Genomic DNA, 24,393 nt, shown 5'->3' with positions numbered 1-24,393 from the left:
GACCAGTTCTTTGCCTTTCTTACTGAAGCGAGCTGCTTGACTGATTTGTGATAAATAGGTGACAGGAATCTCTCTTACAATGCCTTATTATCAACTCTGCTATGTAACCTCTTATTAGAAACAACACAAGTACTTAAGGAGTGCAAAGTGTCATCAGTCTGCTTATCCCTCCACACTGCTCTTCCCCTTCTGCCCCGCGTTTACAGTCCAGGCTGCCCAGGCGGGTTCTGTCCGGGATGGAGGACACCCACAGCCTTCAAGGTACGCAAGGCTGCAGCATCACTACTTCGCTGCCACGCGCAGCAAGACTTCACTCGCTGTTCCAGTGCAGGCTAGGCTTTTAATACTTAGATCCAGACATTCAGTCATTTACAGTATTACACCCATGCGGGAAGCAGAAATGAAATGCTAACTACTGTCACGGCGATTAATCGCCCGCTGCTTCTCCAAAAACGTGACCCACGTTCACGGGTATTTCAGCAGTGTAACAGTGGCTACGTGGAAGTCCCTATGCTTGTTAAAAGTCACACAAATATCCCAACGCATTTAATGAGCGTTGTCTGCAATGGGCCAGTTTTGAAGTTTGTGTATTGGCTTCAGAACTGCTTCCCAAAACTCACCAAAGCGGACTTCCCCACACCTCCTGAACCAAGGACCACTAGCTTGTACTCACGCATGGTGTGGTCTGTTCAAACAGCGACGATCTGGAAAGCAGGAAAAAAAGCCAACAGTTAAAATCGTACCTGCACATACAAATTTGTGACACTGTCTTCTGCAAGTGGCAACACACTCCTCTTCTCCAAACACTCCCGAGAATAAAAAACTCTTTAGTAACAGCTATGGCTTTTATTTTTCCACCTGGGCACTCAAGTTTAGACGGCGGCTTTGACAGCCCCAGTTTGTATGAGATGCCCAAAGCTGGACCTGTTAGCCTGCCAGTGCTCGGGGAGGAAAGAGGATGAACACAGCACGGCACAAACACGGCGCAGCCACGCGCGCCCGCTCCCAGCGGCGCCGGGTAGCACAAGCTCTCGCTGCCTGTGCTCTGCGGTCCCAGCGTTTTATAGCATAAATCAATGAGTATCGGGCAAGAAAATTAGATCAGAAAGATGCAAGTAGAGAGGTTTACTTCTCCCACCAACCCCCAGCAGGGAAGGATTTAGGTCAGTATTTTCTCTCTGGAAGAGGTCAGGCCTAACTTACAGCTGCCAAGGCAGAACCTCTCTGCTCGCCCAAGCAAGGACTCTGCCTTTTTATGGAAATCTTGCAACTCTCTCAACTCGCTACGCAGCACCAGAAAACTTCTCATTCTCATCGAGATTCCCTGACAAATAAGGCAAATGACAAAGCTGGTGATAAACATTTTACACTATGTTTACATTATAAGCCAGGCTGGGCTGTCCCTATCAACCGAGCTCAAGCAAACAATGACCTCAGCAGCTAATTATCTTCCCCCTCTTCCCCCAGCAAGATAGCGCTTTCTTCCCAAGTAAGGCTTCAGAAACACAAGCACTATGAGGCTGGGCAAGCTGCATTGCTCAGAGGCATTTCCAGCTAACCTTGCCACAGGATTTATGGGCTCATGGGCTACGGTTTGAAGACTGCTTTAAAAATAAAAACATATTCCAAGTAGTTTGATAGAGAAATGTATCACCTTGTCGACTACCGTTAACAACAGTCTGTGAAGAACAGGGATCGTATTTTTAGCCTTGCAACTGTGGACAACTCCCTGACAATCTGTGTCTCAAGTTTATATAATCATTAAATAGGGACAGGTTTTTTTCTATCGTTTAGACTCCCAAGGGAAAGCCATAAAACACAGTCAAGAGGAAACCCACGTGCTGCCGCACACCCACAGCCAGTCCCCGCCGGAGCTGCATCGGCACTGGCAGCTGAGCACGTTACTGGAGACCCTGCCCAAACATCCTACTTCGAACCCTCACCCCTCAACCACAGCATGTTTTATGGTCTAAATGTGACACAAGCACAGGTTTAAACGAAAATATTAAAATCCTACGTGCAGCTGGAGAGAGGCACACAAATTCTGCAGCTGGTTTAGCACAACTTTAAGCTCATTCTTAAGTCAGAAGAACAGGAATAGAGGGCTCATCTGCCTGCGCCGAGGCTCTCTGCAGTCACATAGCCAAGCTGCCCTTCCCTTGCCCAGGCCTTAGAGGGGGAATAAAACTGAAGCTATCAGCAGCAGACCATAGTTTTAAGCACCTTGGGGTGTTTTTTCTTCAACTCTTGAAGTCTGTATGAGCTGCAATTGCTTAACTTCATAGAAATTGTGAAATTAAGTCAAACCAAAGGGGATTTTCCAGAACAGTAACTTTAAATATCTAAAAGCAGAGCAAGCAATGTCTATGCACTCCAGTACACTGACAACATTATTAGTTAAAATTCTGGCAGCTGTAAGCTCTTCTGCTTGAAAACTTCCCTGAGCAGTAACATTCACTTCCTTTCTTTCAAAGATCATGATTTTGGAAGGGGAGGGGAATTCCAAACAGCACCGATTTTCCCCTTGATAATCCTTAGAAATTAAAAGGCAATGCATTTTTAATAAAGTATAAATGCAACTTATTGATCCACTTTATCTTCATCTTCCTACAGTTCCACAGTCTGCTCCACCTAAGAAAACCCATAAAGCAATCAAGCTAAGGGTTAAATTTAGCTGTGAACTCTTTCACTTCTTATTTATAGTAAAAATACTTGTGGGAAAGTTTCAGCTGGGAGCAGTACAAGACTAACTTCTCATTTCTTCTCTACAGTATTTGCTGATTTTTTTTTTTTTCAGGTGCAACAGGAAACCAAGATCCTGAAACGCATGAGCCTTATTACTGTAAACCCCACACGCCTTAATTATCTTGTAGCTCTTTCACAAGTGTGTTAATGTTATCTGTTTATACAACATGAATAGAGCGCTCAAGAAATTACTATGCTGCATCCTAGCCAACTTTTCATTTGGCAACTGTTTATGCCCACCTAAATACAGCTGGACACAGTAGCATTCATCTCCATCCAGAGCTCTGTGCAGCGAGTCGCACGCTGTGAAGCAATGGCGACGTTTCAAAACGGAATGAAATTATGGGTCTTAAGTGTTTCTTTTGAGTCAAGAAAAGAATATGATCACTAAGGAGTGTAAAAAAATAACTTCTAGTGTTGTCATAAATGTTGTGAAACTGGTCTCATTAGTTCTGAGTGCCGTGGTGCAAAAATAAAGCTGCAGCTGAGCACGTCTCCTTGCTCGTGCTCCCCGCTCCCATTCCCAGGCAGGCGCCCGGCTACAGCGGGCCAGCGCGGGCACCGAGCGGGTGTCACACCACCTGCCCTGCCCAGCAGCACACCCCCTCCTCCCGCCGAACCCCTCCCACCTACCCAGCACCTCTACAGCCACTTTAAATACAGAGTCATAAATTAGCACGGTTCAGATTCCACCTATAATAACGAACAAACTTTGCTTCTACACTGCAAAACACCTGACACCTCAGGATTAATCCCTTCTCTTCTTTATCCTTTAAGAGGAGCATCACTTTTCTGCTGCTACTGTCACCAACGCTGCCTGGGAAGGGACAGAAATTCAGCTATTCACAGCTCCAAGATGCCCAGCTCCTTCCTCAAGAGAGGGAAGGGCCCCACCCTGCGAACAGATGGAGACGTGACGAATAGATGCAGCATATTTGTTTTAATAAACAAAAATGAAAGGCAGTGCAGGCAGGATGGCAGAAGATCTCGGAGAAGGACCAGCAGATGGATGCGAACGCAGGTGAAGCTGTAACCTGAAACGTGGCTCTGAGCGCCTGCACCTTTATTCAGCCAAGCACCCACGCTCCCTCTTGCTGCACGAATCGCCTTTCGCCCTGTTGCAACCGAGTGGCTGAATCAGGGTACAAAGAAGCAAAACTTTCAGGGTATTTCCCAACCAGCGGAAGAAGCCAGGCAGAGGCTGCGGGGAGGGTGGCGTGGGGAGAAAGGCCGAGGCCCTTCGGGAGATAAACCTGACGCAAAAATTAGCTGCTCCTGTTAAAAAAGTTTCACCAGCTTATCAGGGAGTTCATAATTTGCATGGTGGGGAGGGAGAAGCATGAACAAAGCAGATAAGCGAACGCAGCACTGGAAGAGAGTGGGTGCAAAAACTTCACACTAACCCAAAATGTGATGTGCACCCTGTGAAATGCAAATGCCCGAGCACAGTTTTATACATCTGAAGAAGGCAGTTTGTATTTATTAGTTTCTCCTTCCTTCTCCAAACACTGATGGAGCTACGAGTAACAGGAGGTGCAGATATGCCGCTCGGTGGGAGGAAGGCAGTGCTAAGAGCACGTGGTCTGATGGTTTTGCATAACTTGATGAAACGTTGGCCATGGTGATGGCACAATCTCCATTAAGTAAGACGATAGAAAAGACTTAAAAAAAAAAAATCCAAGCACACATATTCTTGACTCAGCCTTAAAAAGAAAAACTGTGGACTGTAATCATAGATTTGTATTTTGTACAATAGCAGAGGACATCACGAAAGACCAAACACAAAACTTCAGTGTTTCTTTTCCACACTACAGGAAACAAGATTCAAGCAACTTTTTATTTTAAACAATGCATTATACACTTATCACTGCTCAGATCTCCCCAACCGCCGATGTTTTCACCATCAGCAATTTCATTTGAAATACATTGAGAACATTAAAAAACTCATACCTTGGCATAAAAGATCTCTCATCAGTGTTAGCAGCCCTACTGAAGGTTTTTCCAGGTTCCCTATAAGGGACTGAAAAAAAAAAAAAAGAAAAAAAACACTTAATCATTTTTCAGATGACAGTGTATGCAAGCATCAAATCTTCCCTTTATAGTTTCAAACCAAAACATGCCTGTTACAAAATTTGCTCTTTGCTCTATCAATGGAGCTCTATGCAATTTCTCAATACTTGAATCAAATTACCTTAAAAACAAGAACTCCAGCACAAGTTAACCTTGTCTCTAGGACAGTGAAAGACTGGGAGGGGGTTGGGTGGAAGCCAACAGCAAAACACAATTTCTACTTGATTATGTCATTTAAAAACGCTTTACAAACTGGACTTGCAGTTAAGGTAAACCATAGGAAGAAGACACAAAATTGAACTTTCTTAGGTTAGAAAGTAAAAATCAAGCCCACAGCTGTGAAGTTCACATTTAATACAGGACTGCACTGGCTTTTGGAAGCGAGAAGTAAAACGCTGTCCCTGTGCTATGCCGCTCCTGGAGCAGCGTCAGCTCAGCCATCCAACCCTCCACATTCAGTGACAAAGCTTCAGTCTGAAAACAGAGCAGCCACGGCTACCGAGTCTCCTTTCCCAAGAGCCACAGCACTGGGAAAGCTGGGCCAGACCCATCCGAGCTACGGGGCTGAAATGCCCCAGGACGGGCTGCAGCAGAACTGCAGCTGCACAGGATCGTGCCCCGGCTCGGTCGTCCTCACCCACCACCGGCTCAGGCCTTGTCACCCGGCCGCCTCGTTGGCTTGAGATTTCATTTAGGAGCACAACTTACTTGTAGTTTTTCTCCCTTTTTTTTTAATTAATGAAAATTTCAAGTTCCTTATATTTGTCTACCAGATTTGATAGCAATAAAACACAGTCTGCAGCCATGGTAGGGAAAGGCTGCTATCCCAGGGAGAAGTACTTCTCTCTTCTCCTGCACTGTTTTCAAATCATTATCTAAATAGCTTGTCTGTTCTTTTCTTTACATCATTTTTACTGGATTTACGCAAAGTTGCCGCTTCTGTCCACAATCCCCTGTACCTGTTATTTGATGACTGCATTTGCAAAAAGTTCACACACATTTCCAAAGCCTCACTTTTTCCCTTTCCTCTGGCAACACCTTCTGCCTCAATACCACGGATTTCATCCCCAAATATACACTGACAGCTACCCTCCCTTGATTTCTGACCAGTCATTGTTCAGCTAACCCAGGTGTGGGAATTTTAAAGAACAGTTCAATGACCAGCTCCTACTGAAAGTCAGCAGGATCCGGGCTCCCACACCCCTTCTTCCAACGTGAAACTCCCTTCCCGCCGCCTTCGCACCTGCAGCACGCCGTGCCCGCGCCGGCGGGGGAAAGCATTACCCCAGAAACTCAGGAAAATGCGTTTCTGAAGAACAAGCTACAGATAACAAGATCAGCAAAGAGATTTAAAAACTGAGTCAGTACTAAATGAGTCAGAAGGCCACGGCTGGATGGAGAGGCGAGGGGAAGGCAGGGCAGTGGGGGAGGCATCTGCTCCGCCGCAGCTCCCACGCGCGGCAGCGGAGCTGCTGGGGCAGGCGCTGGCGTTACCTGGCAGCTGAAGCTGGAAATGCCACCGAAGGCGCTGGCTGGGCTTCCCCTGCGCGCTGAGCACATGTCCAAGGGGTAGGTTTAAACAGACACGGCCACTTTTTAACAGATTAAGAGTCCATCCATTCTGACAAACTGGATTAATCACACCCTCACCCAAAAGCTGGCTGCTATGGATCTCCAAGCACTCAGGAGCTTCCCGAGCTCTCCAGGTTCTTTCCTCCTCTCCCGCAGTTTGCTTTTCCCACAACAAAACAACAACTTTCTTCTGCAGGAGAGATGGGCGCTGCTTACATCAAATCACCACGCTCCTGTGGACTTTTTCTCCCTAATATACTCTACAGAAGACTGCTTACAAAAGACAAACTGAGGTCAGCCTAACCCAGTCTGAGGTTGTATCAAGTCTGCGATGTGTTTTAGGAGATGAGAACTTAGTACTTTCTACTACCAAGAGTGCAGGAGAAAGCCAGCTATGTTTAAAATCACTCAGGGTGGCTGGGCTGCTTTAAAGGGGAGAAACCATCACTTAACCACTCACAATTGGCATTGCCGTGGTAAAATCCACTGACTCTTGCAACACCTACAAAGTAAAATAATTTTATTTAATCCATCAGGTTTTTTTCTTGTAGGAAACACACGCACAACCCCTGTGCAGCCGTGTCGCACCTCTGCGGCTGAGCGGCACCATCGCGGCAGCACACCTCTGCGGGGAGGCTGCAGCACACGCCAGCACCAGGCGCAGCATCACCCCACGCAGGAAACAGAAGCATCAGGCTCTGATACTATCAGGGTCCCTCTGAAATGAATCCGGCATCCCATCCCGTACCTCTCTAGCCCGCACACAAGCCCTGTTGCGTCCTGGCCCCCGCTTCCTCCTCCAGCCACCCGGGTGGCCCCTCGCTGCAGCGGGACGGGACGGAGGGGGACAGGCCATCCCCCCAGCCCTGCCTCTGCCCGGCAGCGCAGACGTCACCCGTGCGACACTACTTGAAGAGCATCTACAAGCCATGAAAAAAGAAAAGGGCGGCAGGGAGAGCATGGAGGTGCGCTCAGAGAGGGGACGCAGCATCTCACCGGTCCTTGAGAGCAGAACAAGTCCCAGTGCCACTGTCCCCCTGCCCCAGTAACACCTCTGGCTCCTTGTCCACATGTTTTAAAAGACTGTAATACTTGTGGCAGCACAATTCTTTGCTCAGTAAGACTGAACCGCAGCAGCAGTGATTCTTCAGACGGTAATCATAGCCATGGCTGCACCCCGCTGCCGTGACAGGCAAAGGGTTCTCTGCTGTCAGCCTTTTACAGGTTCAGCACCAGCTACACCAAAGTCTCTGTGCACTACTAAAAGCTTACAGCTCCATGTTTCGCTCTGGTTTTGGAGTAGCAGATCAACATCCACAGATAAGCCTGCCAAGCAAGTGTTGTATTGCAGGAAGCCTTGTATTTTGCTTTTCGCTGCCGACCCCGGCTCAGCCTCCCCCAGCCCTGCCCGGGGTGGAAACCAGCACCTGTCGACTCCTGAGCCTGCAGCCTGGGACACGCAGACGTACCCCGAACACCGATGGGCAGCCGCCGTCTTTCACGAAGGGCCCTGGCAGCAGGGTCCCATCCTGCCCCGATCCGCAGGCAGGGCAGGACACACACCCGCCCTGTGCTACCAGTGCTGAGGGGGCACAGCGAGACAAGTGTCCCTGGTCCTTCAAGCCCCAGATGAGATGGTCTGGCTTTATATGGCTACTTGCTCTTCCCAAGAGCATTTCTGAAAGTTTCCACGTGATAAAAGAAGCAATTGTTCCCCTTTTAATGCTAGAATCATAGGAAGTTTAATGAAAACCTAGTAATTTGTTTTTTTCAAATTTTTTTTTTAGCAGCTCTGCATCCAACACTTCAGAACCATGGGCACATGCCAGCTTGGAGCCACAGAAACCAAAATGTTTTATAAACAGATAATGAAGCTGTCATAATGCTTGTCAAATATTTTTCCAAATATAATAGGAAGTGAGTCTACATCAAAGCAGAGCTCATTCAGGCAGCTCTTGCTGCAAGCATTTGCTTGGATCCGATCTGTACACACCTGAAAACAGGGACTTCGAGTGAAAGCACTGGCAGAGTCTCAGCTACAGGACTGAGGACAGACGAGAGCTCAGCCACGCGGGCCACATTGTCACTCGAGGTGCACAACACACAGCCCTAGTTTTAAAACGGGTCAGAGAAAAGGAACAGAAAAAAACAAGGCACTGAACGAGCACACACCAAACCACAAGCATCAGTTCCTAGAGACAACGTGAAACGGCCCCTCAAGGTGCAGCTCCTCGAGCCATGTGCACTGTTATCCCGACACGTACGCTGCTCTCCTGCCGCTCCTGGGAAAGACGGACTGTGGCATCCCCGGGATGGAGAGAGGGGCAGGGAGCAAGCACCGTTCACCGGGCTTTAGCGAAGAAAAGAGAGGATAACCAACCACCTCCCAAGCGCTGGCTTGCTCATCACCCACACCTCCCTTTTTCTAGCGGTCTGGTTTTCACATGTGGAAACCAAAATATTTAACATTTCCAAGGGGAAATGCACTGTCAGCATTTTACAGATTTGGGAGACAAAGGCGCAGATGTCTGTGCGAAGTCCCGCTCTCCCATTGCCCCGAGAGAGGGGCAGATTCTTGGGACGTTACGGCCACATGTCTTGGTTATTTTTACCCTGGCAGTTAAATACTGAATCATGGCTACTATAAACAAACCTGTTTAATTCTGAACTTGTAAATGTTCTTCATGCCAGTTTTTAAAGTTACTATAAACTAGGCCATGAAAAGGAGTGGATTTTTTTTTAAAAGTGTCTGCTAAACATTCCTCAATACTCCACCAAAATCCCTTCATTATTCATAGCCATGTTTGCAAAACAAACTCAAATCCAGCACTTCTGCAAAGGAAAGATTTACGATGATCAAAATCACACTAAAACTGACAGATCCTCTCCGCAATAAAAAAACCTCAAACAAATAGAACGATACAGCAGTGAAGGCTGGAAGCACAAGACCTGGGGCTCTACCCTTGGCTTCACCAAGGCCCGGCACTTGCCAAACCGTAGGCTGCAAAGTGCCAGCGGCACCGCGACGGTTCGGCCGCCTGGCCCCGGCACTGCCCAGCGACAGCTCCACTCACCATCTGCTCCCTAATTACTTATTTGGTATACACCATGTTCTTAGATATTAAATTACCCAATGAAGTCTAAAGTGCATTAAATACTTCCCTAATATTAATCAAAGCTGTCAACAATTACGCAATTGTTACATGCGAGCTACGGAAACGTGCCCGGAAGAGGGATGGTGGATCACAAATGAAAGGGTGCTTGTCTGCAAATCACACAATTAATTAACAGACACCTCCCCTAAAAATTAGTGACAGACACCACCGTAGACTTACCCTATTAGTTAGCATGGTATTTACTTAAATAATAAAAATCACTGCTGTGGACTCACTTGCCAAGTCCCTTCCCCAGGGCAGTCCATCTCCCTGTCTTTAGAGTACACAGAAAACCTCCTCCACCTTTCCCGAGGCCATCAACATCAGAAGAATGAGAGGGGGAAAAAAAGACAAGTCTAAGCAGAAAGCAGGACTTCAGTGTGACTTTAAAGTACACTCTGACAAACTTTCATTCACACAACCTTCGGAGTCTGCCTCTACTTTGTTACGCGTTATCGCTGCGGTATCTGACACCTAAGTAAATATATGTTATGTACCAACATTATATAATAGCATACATATTTGATACATTATGGCAGGAATCTCACCCTCAACTTTACAATTTTAACAGTAAAAACATTACCATTTCCACTGACTGCTTTCAGCATCAAATCAAACACAAATCAAGGCAACAAGTGTGTAACTGACTGTGTGCATCATCATGTTGTAGGATGAGTCACCACCCAACTGCGGAGCATCACTGATTCCGCAGTGTACATCCAGTCCCTCCAGGTTTATAAGCTTTTATTCTCCTAAAGTCAATGCAGGCCAAAACCTGAGCTATTTCTTGGAAAAACAAGGAAAACATTCTGGTTCCAGGCAGGAATTTACATTGCCTAATCAACCTATTTTATACTTCGGTGACTTCAGCATTAGAAAACAGTTATTTTGGACATTCAGAAACACGCGTACTCCTCAGGGGAAGCCTAAGTACAGCAAAGAACTGCAGCAACTCATAAGTCAGTTCCAATTCCCAAAATAAGACTTGGGAATTGAATCTAATCCTGAACCACTACTGTGCTAAAAAGCATTTTAGTAAAGTAACTATAAACTGAATTCACTGTGATTAGTGAAAAGTATAACAATATTTCAATATTGTAACATTCTAATGTTTCTAAAAGAACTTTCACCAATAATTCATAAATTTACAAACACGAAGGCAGCAAAATTTTAATAACATACCTTGTCCAAGTGAGAGGCAATCCTGATTCAGTAATTTAAATCTAAATACATTCTTGTCTTTGAAGTACCAGATAAAAACAAAAAACCACACTGTGAAGCACACGCAAAAAATAAAGCTAGTGACAAGCCAAGTAAGCAAACAGGTATTTGAAAACACAAGAGAAAACCAACATTGCTCTGAGATGTTATTTGAAGTGTTCAACCGGAAAAGGCAAGAGACCAGTCTTCAAATCTTGCACACATCCATTCTCAGAAACTCAAGTCCTGACCTTGTGCTCCTCTGAACCGCATCCAAATTGCCAGTTTCTGCATAATTTCACATCTCCCTCGGTGTATTGTGCAGGTTACTGATGCAGGGCCAAAGCCATAAAAGCCTGAGCTAAGAGTAAAGTCCTCTAGCAACAGAGTCGTCCTTTCTGACTTCAGTGCTGAACAAACCGACTGCAGCACACACACACGAGTCGGGGAAACAAACTTCTCTGAAAACAGCGGTAATTCTGTCATTCCATAGTGATTTTATGTACACACTTCCTCCGTCTGTAATCTTTTCTGCAACCAGCTTCACGCTGAACTTGCAATTTTAAATATCATAACGTTAACTTCTATGGAAGTGACTGCCTACTTATTAATTTTAAATTTCTCTGCTGTAGAAGCACTCCAGGCACGGAACGAGTACTTTGGGCAGCTAAACCTTGCCACTGAAACGGCTAATTTATTTTTTGTCCTATCGGTCTGCATTTGCAGAAAGTTGCTAGGGACGTGTGCCAGGCAGACAAAGACAGGGGAAAGGAAGCCAGAAGCAAAACTCAAAGACCAACACACACTGCATCCCCAAATTAGAACAAAACGCGACGTCACTCGCTGTAATTGGCAGCCTCCCCTCCAAACGGGCTGCAGCACTGCTGCAAATTTAATACTAATGAGCACTGATCTGCAAACAAGAGCAAAGACATCCACCTAAACTGTGCAGATTTAGGAGAAAACAGACTTTTCTCAATTATACATATAAACCAGTTTAATAGGAAGCATTGTGTGGCCGCATGATGGGAACAGAAGGGCGATGAATCACCCAGCTAAGGCCTGTGCAGCAGCCAGCAGCAGAACACAGGTTCTCCCAGCCAGCGCCACGGTCCCACTCAGCTACTTCTCCTCATCTAGAGCTACTTGAGTATTTTCAGCAGAGGGGTTTACACAATTCAGAAAAGTTCCCGACAGCTTTTTTAGAAGAAGAAAAGAAAAATACTTCCTTTCCCCCTTCCTCATCAGCAAAGCATGTAAATGTTAAAGGGCATAAACACAGAAGCCGTTCATGGGACTTCATCTGTTGTCTACCACATCCACAACTTGACACTGATTTTTAAGTCCTATACTTTTTTCTTTTTCTCCATTTTCTTTAGTGGAAAAAATGTTCTGACCTTTTTAAACACAGATTAAATTCCAGACAGACTCTAGGAGGCTCAACCATAGCAAAACACCAACTACATTATACTTGGTAAGAATAATTTGTTGTGCTGATAGTAGCTTGGCAACGTTCTTAACTATGTTCTTCCTGGTTTCTATAACAGAGTAAATAAGTGACATGAGGTAGGTAGATTGTCACTGCCATTTTAGCTTGCACTTTAATTGTTTTATTTCTGCAGTAATACTGACCAGGCACTGGTCACTGCCGGGGGGGCTGGAATCCAGTTTGTCCTTATTTGGTCTCCAGCATCAAATCTTTGATGGAGAAACCAATACGGCTTCCTCCCAATTAAGGTTTCTTAGAAACTTCCTGAAAAAATTGTAGAAGCTTAAACTGCTCTTCAAACGTATTTCTACCCATCAGTGATAAATTCTAAGCCTAATATTAAGCCTCTAAAAACGCGTTGTCTGTTAGCACGGACCACTGGCCAGCTTTTCAGGAGACTGGGCTAACTTACACATTCCAGAAAATATTAAGATTCTTTAAATCTTACTGGCAAAGCTGCAACAATCAGTTTGTGTGTATACACTGGAGTTGACCATGTAGACCAATCTAAAGGTCAGGTTTGCATATGCAGTCTAGAGATTTTCACTGCCTTAAAAATACTTTACTGTTTAGCGTGCGTCAGCCACAAGCAACCAAAACACCTACCGTTCCCACGCAACTGCAGCTAATTAAACGCCTGTTTTAACAATGATTTTTTGAATGAAAAGCCCTACTTACCATATGGCCACTTATTAATATTATACTGTTTATCGGTTGAAATGAAACCCCTACAGCAATGAGCAACCATGCAGTGAGTACCTAAATACAGTTAACGATGGATTTAGCACTATAAAGTAGAACTGTACCTCTTGAAACGTTTTCACAGCAAATTTTAAGGCTTTTTAGGAATCTGAATAGCAGTAAGTTAATGTACAGAATTAACTTCAAATAGAGGAAAAAGTAACAGTTTCATTACTATTTATAAAGAAATGAAGTTATTTAATATAGTACTTAATCCTTCACTGTTTAGCTCAGTCCCTTAATGCTGCTTCCTGGAACCTGGGGACAGAGTGGGGTGGAAACTGAATTTTCTTTTACAATAAAAATGAAGTTTTATTCTATGTGAAGATTCTACCTGAAGGAATATTCAAACATGTTACTAACATTTCAGTGCTGGAGCCTGAAGGGCATCACAGCAAGAACTTCCAGCCCAGGAGGGTTGAGAAGCGAACCGCTGGCAGATCTGACCTCTGCAATGGGGGTTCTCAGAAGTTTTTAAACCCTCCCGAATCTGTCAGGCTTAAAGGGACAAAACTACTTTGACAATCCATCCTGGAATTTCCTTTATGGAAAATAAAAGGTGACACTAACCCCTAAAGGAAATAGCTCTGATTGTTTAAATCAGTTTTATATGAACTATTTCATTATTTATAGGTCAAGCTCGATTACAACCAAAATAGATTATTATACAGCTGTCTTTAAACAGCAGCGACAAACCACCCCCACGGGCAGTTGGACTCCTGCGCCCAGAAGAAGGGACGCTATGTTTAACTCACAAGGAAGGGAGGACACATCCTACAGCAGTGAAGAAGATGAGCACCACTGGCATCAGCCAGCTCTTCCCCTCCGCCCCATGAACAGTATTCAAACAGGAACAAAAAGTGTCTTCTTTTTTTTATGTCTTTGAAATGATAAGACATAAGGCAATAGGAGAAAAAAATATCTCCCATATTAGTATGCAAATTTGTTAAACGTATGGCCTGGAGACAGTTAGTTCTGCACTCTGAGCAAGACCTTAGAACACACCACACTTAATTTGAATGTTAATTGCCATTATCCGCAATTTCTGTGCTTTCCATTTTGGTTAGGACACCTTTCCATCCAAGTTAAAACTCCCGTTCAACTGTTTCTTCTGAAGTAAATCTACAAATACAGCATCAGCCGTATGAATGCATGGGTACTACCACCACTGGTTTTAAATTTAGGAACTTTTTTAAACTTCTGCTCACACAGATGCAGTTCACATGAACTTGGCATGACAAGGACAATAAAAGAAGTTTCAGCCTCTCAACTCTGTAGACTTGACTTAGTTTTTCTGACACCTGCTAATGGCACGCTCAGCTACCCTGCCGCCCTGCTTGAGCTTGCTCCAGTGCTAAATTGACTTGCACTTGATATTGTGCTTATGATGAGGGTTTAGAGCAAACAGTTCATTTAACTGAAATTACAGAATAAAGGAAAAGACCCACTTTCTCGGAATCACACTATTGAGGAAAGTGCTCTGGAGCATTAAAACATCTGTTTGATCATTTTAAATGAGATTCCTGAAAAAGCTTTATTCTACGTTTGAGTGCATTCCAGTGATCAATACGCCAATGCAGTGTATTCATGAAACAAGACAAAGCCATAATAATATTGTAATCCCTATGACTTTAAAACTGATCCGATGAGTTAAAAGCCCTAAATGGATGAATATTTCATGAGAAAGGCTGCCTGGAACTGTTTCAGTCTGTATCTTTAATCTTAATGTTATTTTCAACTACAATTAGTGTTATAATCCAAAGCAGAAAGCAACAATTGGCTAAATTTATTTTATCTTCACCTGTATTTATTTCATAAATCCATCAGGAGTTCTGTTCTTCAGGCCCAACATCCAGTAACAGTTACCCAGCACAGTACTAACATCCAATCTCAGCAAGATGTGCTGGAATGAGACTACTTATGCAAAAAGGAGAATTGCACCAGAAATAACCTTACCCAGTGAACTATGATTTACTTTAAACTATCACGTGGTAGGTGGCATATAAAAAGATATTATTCTGCATGTCAGCTGTCTGTAATGAAAGTTTTCCTCTTCTCAGCAGCCCCTCCCTACAGCTTCAAGTTTATTTGCATTAGAGGAGAGAATATTACATTAAAGGCAACATAAAAGGCACTGCAACCAAAACATCCAGCCGAACCGCTCCTCCCACATACTCAGTGCTTTCCAGAGTAAGGGTCTATGTCCAGCTAATGTGTTAAAAAGCGTGAGAAATGCCCAATTCCATACATTCACTTGGGCAAAAACTAACAGTGGTCTTACTTCTAGAAGCGCGGAGCACTCCCAAGTGCGAGCAGCCAGATACAGCCACAGATGCTCAGATCTTCTAAGGAGCAGATTGCATAGCTGTGAGTTCAAACACAATACCCTAATTTAAATATGACAAATTCAAATTTTTTCTGTATTAGAACACTCCAGAACACATCATCATCGGATCCAACAAATATTTCAACAAAAAACCCCAAACATTCCAGCCAGCCTTGAATCTGCAGTTCTAGCCGCTCACAAGTGAAATGCAACTGTTTTTCTGTAATGCTCCAGCAAGCAGCAGTTATGCAACGCAACCCATCGACAAACATGATGTGTGCTATTAGTTGCAGTGCAGTTCCAAAAAGCAGTTTTTTCCCCAGTAACTTTTGACAGGGCGACAATTACCTGCTACAGAAACGCTCGTCCTACTTCTCACGTGAGTGTATGAAGCACCAGGGCAGCATGTATTTTTGACTGCCTCATTTAAGCAATTAATAAAGATCTGTTTCAGCCATAACACAATCACTGCTGTTGACATATCCAGAGCTCTTGTTTCAGTGCCCCAGATAGATTTAAATACTTTCCATCTTATCAATATTCAAAATAAATAACAAACCATAATGACTCGCCACCTGCTCAACAAGACTGCTATTGCCTGGCTCCCCATATTTTCAGTCAGACAAAGTGAAGAGGGTGAGAAAGCCAAGCCAACCACCTGCAGCCGTGGGCTGTAAACAGCCCTGGAGCTTCCTTTTTTGCTGTTTGTCCTACATTACCTGGTTCTTCCCTGTTACAAAAGCCCTGGGGGAGGGTCAGACCTTCCCCCAGATAAAGAATTTTGTTCATCAAATGTAAACAAACAGCAGTTTTCAAAACACACTAAGGTCTGCTTTTGTCAGCATCTCGATTTCTCAATCAAAAAAATTAACTACGCGCTTTCAGCTGGGTTCAGGTCAAGCCACTCCAGCTGCACTGAGAAGTGCCTGTTCAGGTATAGCCGGTATTTCCCAGCACCCAAGACCTGCTGGACCACTCGCAGCACCGAGCAGTAACACACATCAAAACATCGTCTTCATGTGGCCGCATTCAGATTCGTGCAGAGCTACCCAACCTGCTCCAGCCAGCTGACACGGTGAGAAACCAGCCCTCTGTCATGCCCTGTGGACTCCTACCACGGGAGAAACAGAAGCAACACAGCTTTAAATCTCACCTTTAACTAGATGCACCAGCTACTACAGTGTTGTGAGTGCAATCCGCAAACATAAAAGTTACAAAATCCAAAACGATTGGTGATCGAAATTAGGGAAGGTTTCTGCTGTCCCATTTCTTCCCACACACACCTCAAAGGATCTTCCCACAGCAGATGAATGCAATTTGAGTTTAAACACACCATTTCTGATTAGGAATGTAACACTCAGTGCCTCCTCCTTGAACACCACCCATCTTCCCACAGCCTCTCATTTTAATATCATTAAATGGACTACTTTAGACAACCTTAATTACTGCAGTATTTGCAAGGGGAGAAGTGATCTCTCAGTAACCAGTTTCTGTCCTGTTCAGAGCTCTGGAGATCAAAACTTGTTTCATACCAAACCTGGAAGTGAAATGGCATCAGCAGGTCCAGCACCAGAATGAAATGCTTCTGTGGAAATACCAGATACCAGGAGCTGAGTGGGTACACGTTGTGTCCTGCTCAGTGCTCTGCTGTCACTAGGGTCTATACAGCCCCCCCATGCTCCCCTTTCTTCAGATGGGAGCTCAGAAAATAGGCATTAATTAACAATTATCATTATCACAGGAAGGAACAGGAAGCTTCTAATAATGAGCCATTTGGCTCTGAATGGTTTCAGTCAGCCAGCAGACGTGTAAAACCAACTCACAGATGACGTCTTATAACAGTCACCAACACAACAAGCAAAGCCAACGGAAAGACAAGCAGCAAAGACCCTGGATTTGTTGCAACAGAAAGGCAGCTTGATACAAGCTCCCATAAATACAGGCTGTTCCTGGCAAATAACAATCCGTTACCACTGAGGAAAGAGAGCAAATTTTCACCTATTTATCCACCTTCCAGAATAAGCAGCAGGTCACGTCCTTTCCAGCTGTAACAGGCAAAGCAGATAACCACCACGTTACCTCGGCTACAGTCCCAGCACAAGACTGACAGAAGGACACTGCCCTAAGTCAGACGTAGTCAGGAACTGCAGTTTCTTGTTCTCCTCAAGACTCCTTCCCTCTACCAGCAGTGGTACTTGCACAACCACACAATGAGTCAGAACAAGAAGTGATCTGGCTGAAAACTACATATGTATTTTTGGGACTAGCTCAGCTGCCAGCTAGCTAAGCTCCCTCAATTACCTCAATATCTGAGAGTGCAAGTATCAGAGTAAGGGGGACACTGGGGTGTGTGACTGCATTTAGTGACCATGAAACCACAGCCTGAAGCGCTGGTGGCCGGAGCTCTCACTGCATCTCACCCGCTCTACCAGGTAACACAACCGTGCCACGTAAACAGTGACCCAGAGGGTAACTCAGATTGCAATGGATCTCCAAAGGTCCCTGCTCCAACCCCCTGCTCCAAACAGGGCTAGCCTCAAAGTCAGACCAGTCAAGTTCTGCGGATCTCCAGCGGCAGAGTCTCCAGAAGGTCCCGGGCAGCCCGTTCCAGCGCTTCACCGCTCGCACGGGAACAGCCCGGCCTTGCTTTAACTGACATCTCCCTTGCTGCCACTTGTCACCATGGCCTCCTGTCCCCCGCGCGTGCAGCGTTGCCTTTCCCGTGCCATGGCAGGCTCCAAGAGATCAGCAGGGTCAGTCACTTGGTGACACAGCTGTGGATGCTGAGGCAAAACCAAACTCACACCACGAGGTTTCAGAACCCGCTTTGCTCATCCACGAACAGCTTTCATCAAACGTTCTCAATTTCCTTTGCTTCTAACACTGATCTTAACAGTCATGAAACATCTACTTTATACATCATACCTCATATAATTTGAAAAATCTTTTCTTTGCACATGGAAGACACTGTCTACAGAAGCCTGAGTTACTTACTCTGCCTCTCAGGACTGTCACCCACAGCAAATCCACTCTGACCTTGGAGGATGCCTTTTCACGGCATGCTCTGACACCCGAGCAAAAGCAAATCAACTCAAAGCACACTCAGCTGGAGTCTCAAGAGTTTACATGAAAGCCATCTCATCTTGTAGTTGTTTTCAATCTGGGTGACACTCCATGAAATACAACATCATTTTTTATATACTATAACCAGGTTTCTCCTAAAAATCTTACATTATTGGGACAAATGTGCTGAATGCCAGGTCCACTAGCTAAACAGCAACCTTGAAAAGCATGTAATTTGTATTTACAAAAAGCTCAAGGGTATGGCTAGGAAAAAAAGCTTTTACTCTAAAATCTTGTCTATTTTATAAATCAATAGATACCATGCATTCTGGAGACCTTGCTTATGTATAAATCAAGAAATCTTAAGGAGAAAGTTGGACTAGATGATGATTGCAGATCCCTTCCAACTGAAATACTCTATTCTATTCTGAAAGGAAAAAACTAGATGCACCCGAGGAATCTGTATTACTTACGATACAGGATTGTTTTCCAGAGAATCAGGAGGAACATCTGGCCAAGCTTCACACCCTGTTCATGAAACATCACACTAGGGAGTTCAAACCCTTTATTTGTTTCCTGGTGCCCGAGTGATCCAGCCCTAAAGATGCCGAGTCCCTTCAGAGGCAGCTCCGTCCTCAGGCAGCTGGGACCTCCCGGAAGCCCACAGGCAGGGACACAAATTCAGGCAGTAAAACAAGAGCGGGGGACACCTCGGAGCAGAACCGGTCATCAGGCCAAGACCAGGGCAGGACAACCTCACCCGAGTCACCTGGAACAAAGACTTGTCTCAACACAAATCTAAACTACATTTGGTTTGGACTATCAATGAATATTTAAATAAGTTACCATTCCTGCAATAACTTTCCTAGGTGGTGTAGGACTTTTAGGGAAGAAAGCTAAAAGCAACGCTGAAATACAGAATTAATGTCATATGGCTAGATGATGTTTTTTCAACGTGTAATTTACAAGTATATATGCAGGCTAACCAAAGGTTATTTCTATTTCAACATATTTATACAAAAAGTGTGCCCACAGATACTTTATATTAGATAATATTTTTTTTATATCCTTCTTACTCAGAAGCTATTAATGAAAGTAGATCTTCACACTTACTTTAATCCTTTCTCTTCTGGTATATAATTTCAACAGTTCTTCATTTAACCAACACGGACTTTTTTTTTTTTTTTTTTTAATTCTAATATTAGTGTTGGAGAGACTAAACCGGATCAGTTAGACTCCTGCTTGGATCTTGCTTCCAAGTGTTCCTGAGTGCTCAACAATAAAAATTCAACAACAGGAAAGCACGGGAGTTAAATCTATGACTTGCCTAAGAGCTCTAATCTTACTGTACAACTGCAGAGGATGAATAACCAACTACTACTGCTAACTGTACAGCTTCAAAAAAAAAAGAAAAAAGTCAACCATTCTGGGAAATGTTTTACCCATAAAAACTGTGCCTCTCTTCTTGGACTGACTAATGCAATCTATCACTTCTATATGTAGGATTGAAATAAATTCATCTTCCCAACTTTATGCTCTATTTAACCATTTCCATTAATTGAAATATACTGAACTGCATTATATTTGCAACACTAGCAGTGGCAAGTATTGTATTTTCAGTCTGGTGAATAACAGCCATCAGCTAATACAGCCACAGTCTTGTTCCAACCTGTGCTTTATGAACAAAAAGCAAGGTCGTCCTTTATCCTCTCCATACTTATGATGCTAGGATATAATCCAAGGAGAAAACTGCTGGACGGGTGAACTTTTTAGGACATTAATTTATACCCAGAGTGCAGTCTAGGAACCCGAATAATCTCAAATCCTGGCTGCCACAGACTTCAGTACTGCAGCAAAAAAACCACCTCACACAAGTTTTAGCATCTGAACAGGACAGACTGGATCAAACAAGATAGCTCAGCAAGATTAACTTTTCTTTCCAACTTTCTAATATCCTTACTTATCTCGGCCATTAGGTGTCACGTTTCCAGGAGCAGAAGCTTTTGCAAAGTGTGAACAGAAATGCCCAAGTAAAAATCTGACCCTGGGATTTACGAGCACCCCTTTCAGAAGATGCTTTCATTAAAATTCTGTTTAATTTTCTATTGCCTATTAAATAAGAGAGTAAAAGCACATCAGTAACTACTTCAGAGCTCAGCACAAAATGAATTCAGGCTGTACTCCACCCACCATCCCCACTATCTCCCCTTAAAAAAAACCCCAAAACCCACCTCAAATCAAGGCAAAAAAAAAAAAAAAAAAAAAAAATCGAAGCACAACCCCAGGGCTTGACCAAGTTTTAAAAGTTAGGTCTCTCTTGAATCTGCTTCTGCAGAATTGAACAGACAAAGCTACCAGACGTGCTTGATGTTTAACATTAATCTGGCTTATCAGAAATCAAAAGAAAGTAATAAAATAGGAAGTCACCCATATTATCCTAAAAAAAAGTTTTGATCAGGATCCACCGCCAGACTCAGCTGACCGAGCCCAGCAGCGTTTTGCCAAACTGGTGTCAACAAGATCAAAAGTGACACCAGACCCAGGGGAATTCTGAATTTCAAACAGCTACAAGTAAAAAAAATTTCAAATATAAAGAGTAAAGATTTGAACTCTATGTATGTTCAAAAGATTCACTTCCTCTTCTCCAGTCTAAACAGATAACATGCTCCTGTTCTCAGAGTATTAGCATTCCTTTTTAAGATCTTTTTTTTTTTAAAGTCTCTGTAAAGTTGCACAGAAGCAATCTCTTCTCTAAATACCAAGTACAAGTTCAAAGTGCCCCCGAGTACACAGTGCATGCACACGGCACAAGGGAAAACACTGCAATATATAGTACAAACAAATGTTTAGAGTTGTTTATGCCTAAAACTGTGATTCAATATACAATTAAAACTTTCATGTTAGAGTAGGTCCACATGCTACACTAACTGCCATCTAATTACATTTCAGTTTTTTAAGAACAGTCCTCTGACTGGATGAGCAGCCACGAAATGTATCACAAATAGTCTATGTCTGTATATTTGCAGTTTATGGTTTCAAATATAAACCGTTTTGATAAACTGCGTAAACATTAGTCTCCAAATAAAAGCATTAACGTGTCACTGGAATTACACTGTACTAGTAATTTAGTCCATTTGGCACACAGTCCTCTCAAAATCTTCAGCAAAGCTACTTACCCTAAAAACAGCCACGCCAGAGCCGAGACACGTGATGACAGACACCACTCTCAGCTTCCCTGGAGTCTTCAGAATTACAACTCCTGGGTCTGCCAGCACCGGCTGAGCCTGCTGACCAGCACCAAGGTTTCCTCTGCACCATGCTTGGTCCCTTGAGCAGATCACCTACACCCTTCCGGACATGCTCTCCTAAGTTTAAAAAGGCCGTAAGAAATATCTGTTTTTAAGAAGTGTAACTCACTTTTCTGGGGATGATCTTAGCCTGACAGAACACAAACACTGCTCTCCTCCTGGTGCGTAGAAAACACTGTGCATGAAAACAGATTATTTTTAGAAGCAGTGTATGTGAGCACAGCACTTCCTGTCGACTCCACCTTGAAGAACGACATACATATTCTCATGCTCATTTCCAAAACTACAATTTCACAACTTCTGCTACCCAGCACAACAGAGGGAAGGAAGGGATGATCTGCTGAGAACTGCAAGTGACAATTTCCCGCTGCCTAACTTGGCATCAAAAACTTTTGTTGGAGTATGTTGTCAGTCTTCAGGCAATCACGTCAATAAATCGATGGCATGTTTTCTGCCACAATGATGAACAGATCGTTAAATGTTTTTATTTATTACACTGATCTTTTCCATAGCAACAGGATGTGAACACGGCATTCCCAGCGTAATGAAGTCACTATAGCAACACGGTATGATGTCAGAATAATCATCCAGCACTTCATGCTTGGGACATGGTGAACTACACCGCTTCTATAAATTAAAGAAGTTGCAGATAGCACAAAGGCAATGGTGCTCCATCTAAAACTTCCCTTTAAGTTGCCTCATTTTGGATAACTTCTCATTAAAGGCACAGACCTTTGACTGCTAACACACTACTTTATCTCTCCATAGCCTCATCTGTTACTGCCTAAAAGCCTCACGAATTCCCACATTAAAACCCTTTCAGAATCTGAGGGATCTGCTAGCACTAGTGAAAGTTAATGACATACCATTTCAGTAAGAAAAAGCAACAACAAAAATCACAACAATGAAACATTTCACGGCAGACAGCCACTCTCAGCTGAACAGACGGTTTCCTCAATTTAACTCTTCAAATAATCTGGTGTCTCTTTTTACGTGGAGCAATACTACTACTCAGACAGAATTACAAAAGCAACAGAATTACAGAGTGCTGATATAATACTCCAAAGGCAGACAGGCGTTTTCAAGTCAAACGACTATTTCCAGAAATATTATCTCCCTTGTTAAGCTACTGAAAGGAAAAAAAAAAAAACAGAGTTTTCATGGTTTGCCCTTCCTGTTTGTAGCTCTTTCCAAGTTGTGAGCAAAGCAAAACCCAAGAGCTGATTCCATTTCTGTGTTGGTCACTATTGACTCGGCACGTCCAAACCCCAACCCTCCTGCTGACAAAGCTTCGCAGCAATCCTTGCACCAAAACCACCTGTATTGTAGCTCAAACACTGCAAGCAGAGACACTAATTAACAAAAAGTATCTGAACGCAAAAGTTTCCCTACACAGAGAACATTTTCTCTTTAAACTCTTTCTTTAAAGAGACTGAAGGAAGCACAAGAAACCATCTCAGAGCTGCAGTGGTCCGAGACCACCTGTCCCTGGGCCCGGAGGACGAGGGTGGGCCAGGACATCGCTCCGCACGGCTCGCGAGGGGCTGCTCAGCGCCCGCTTCTGACACGAAGCTGTCGCCTTGGCCTGGCTCGTCCCACCTGCCTGTCGCCCCAGCCTCCTACCCAAGCCTCCCCCCAAACCTCCCGCCCAAACCTTCTACCCAAACCTCTCCCAAAACCTCCCCCCACACCTCCCGCTGCCAGAGAAGCGGGGTGCTCAGCGATGGCCGGCCCTCGCCCCGCCGCCCTCCCGCACCCCTCCGGCCTCGCTCCCCCGTTACCTCCAGCCGTCTTCGGGGACGACAGCGCCAGACCCTTCCTCGCCCCTTTACATCTCGGGGCCAGCGAGCCGACACGCGCTCCCCTCGAGCCCGCGACGCCCGGCGCACACCTGCCCACACCAGACACCGGAAGGATCCCGGTTATCTCCCGAGGCACCGGGACACCCTTCCCCGCGCCCAGGGCCAACCGCCCCCGCCCGGCGGCCTCCCGCCCGCCTTCCCCCGCCTCGGCCGCACAAGATGGATGTCCGGCCGGCGCCCGCCGGGGACGGGGCAGCACCCCCCACGCCACCGGGCGGCCCGGGAACCCCCACACCGCCCCGGCCGGGGCCCAGCGCGGGCGCCCGCCTCCCGCCCCGCCGCGGCCGGGGAGAAGCCGCCTGCCCCGCCGCCCCGGGGAGGGAGCGCTCAGCCCGGCCCCGCTGTCACCGCCTCGCTGCCGGGCCCCGCCGCCCGCCCTGACCCGCTCGCTCCCGCCCCGGGACGCGGCCCCGCGGCCTCGTCGCGGCCAGGCCCCAGCGGGGGCTCCCGGCGCCGGCCCCGCCGCGCCCGCCGCCGTACCCCCGCCGCCGCACCCCCCCGCCGCCGCCCCGCTCACCCGCCGCCTCCCGGGCCGCCTCCCGGGCCGCCTCCCGCCGCCGCTCGGCTCCGGGCTCGGCTGCTGTGCGCGGCGGCGGCGCCGCGTCCGCTCCGCCCTCACCGGCCGCGGCCTGGGGAGGAGCCAGCGGGGCGGGCGGGGGCGCGGGGCGGCGGGAGGGGACGCGACCGGGGAGGCCGCGGAAAGTTCCGGGCGGCGGCGGCGGGGCAGGTGCCGGGGCCACCCTCGGCCTCCCCCGGGACCCGTCCCCGCTGTGTGTGTGTGTGTGTGTGTGTCCCGCCCCGGGCGAAGGTCACCGGCGAGGGGAGTCCCGGCTCCGCCACAGGGGCCATGGCGGCCGCTGGG

The 24,393-nt window shown here is 45.6% G+C and overlaps 1 protein-coding gene across 9 annotated transcripts in view; it reads right to left on the bottom strand.

The window, feature by feature from the left end:
• Nucleotides 1-24,142, bottom strand: part of RAP1A (RAP1A, member of RAS oncogene family) — a 42,130-nt gene extending 17,988 nt beyond the window's left edge. The window contains exons 1-4 of one of the 9 annotated variants that reach the window (XM_074850585.1): nucleotides 24,049-24,067; nucleotides 23,451-23,560; nucleotides 4,696-4,765; nucleotides 674-704 (exon numbers count right to left, since the gene is read on the bottom strand). In XM_074850585.1, coding sequence (XP_074706686.1) covers nucleotides 674-704; nucleotides 4,696-4,703 — 39 coding nt within the window. In that variant the 5' untranslated portion in view covers nucleotides 4,704-4,765; nucleotides 23,451-23,560; nucleotides 24,049-24,067. Of the gene's footprint in view, nucleotides 1-620; nucleotides 705-4,695; nucleotides 4,766-18,834; nucleotides 18,920-21,537; nucleotides 21,726-21,778; nucleotides 21,801-23,450; nucleotides 23,561-24,048 lie in introns of those variants that run through there. The other 8 variants (XM_074850587.1, XM_074850581.1, XM_074850584.1 and 5 more) reach the window with 8 other exon arrangements.
• Nucleotides 24,143-24,393: the final 251 nt, after the last annotated feature.

This window comes from Strix aluco, chromosome 25 (genome assembly GCF_031877795.1).
Source record: "Strix aluco isolate bStrAlu1 chromosome 25, bStrAlu1.hap1, whole genome shotgun sequence".
Classification (NCBI taxonomy): Eukaryota; Metazoa; Chordata; class Aves; order Strigiformes; family Strigidae; genus Strix; species Strix aluco.
The sequence above is the reverse complement of the archived record's forward strand: the minus strand, read 5'-3'. Positions and strand labels throughout refer to the sequence as shown.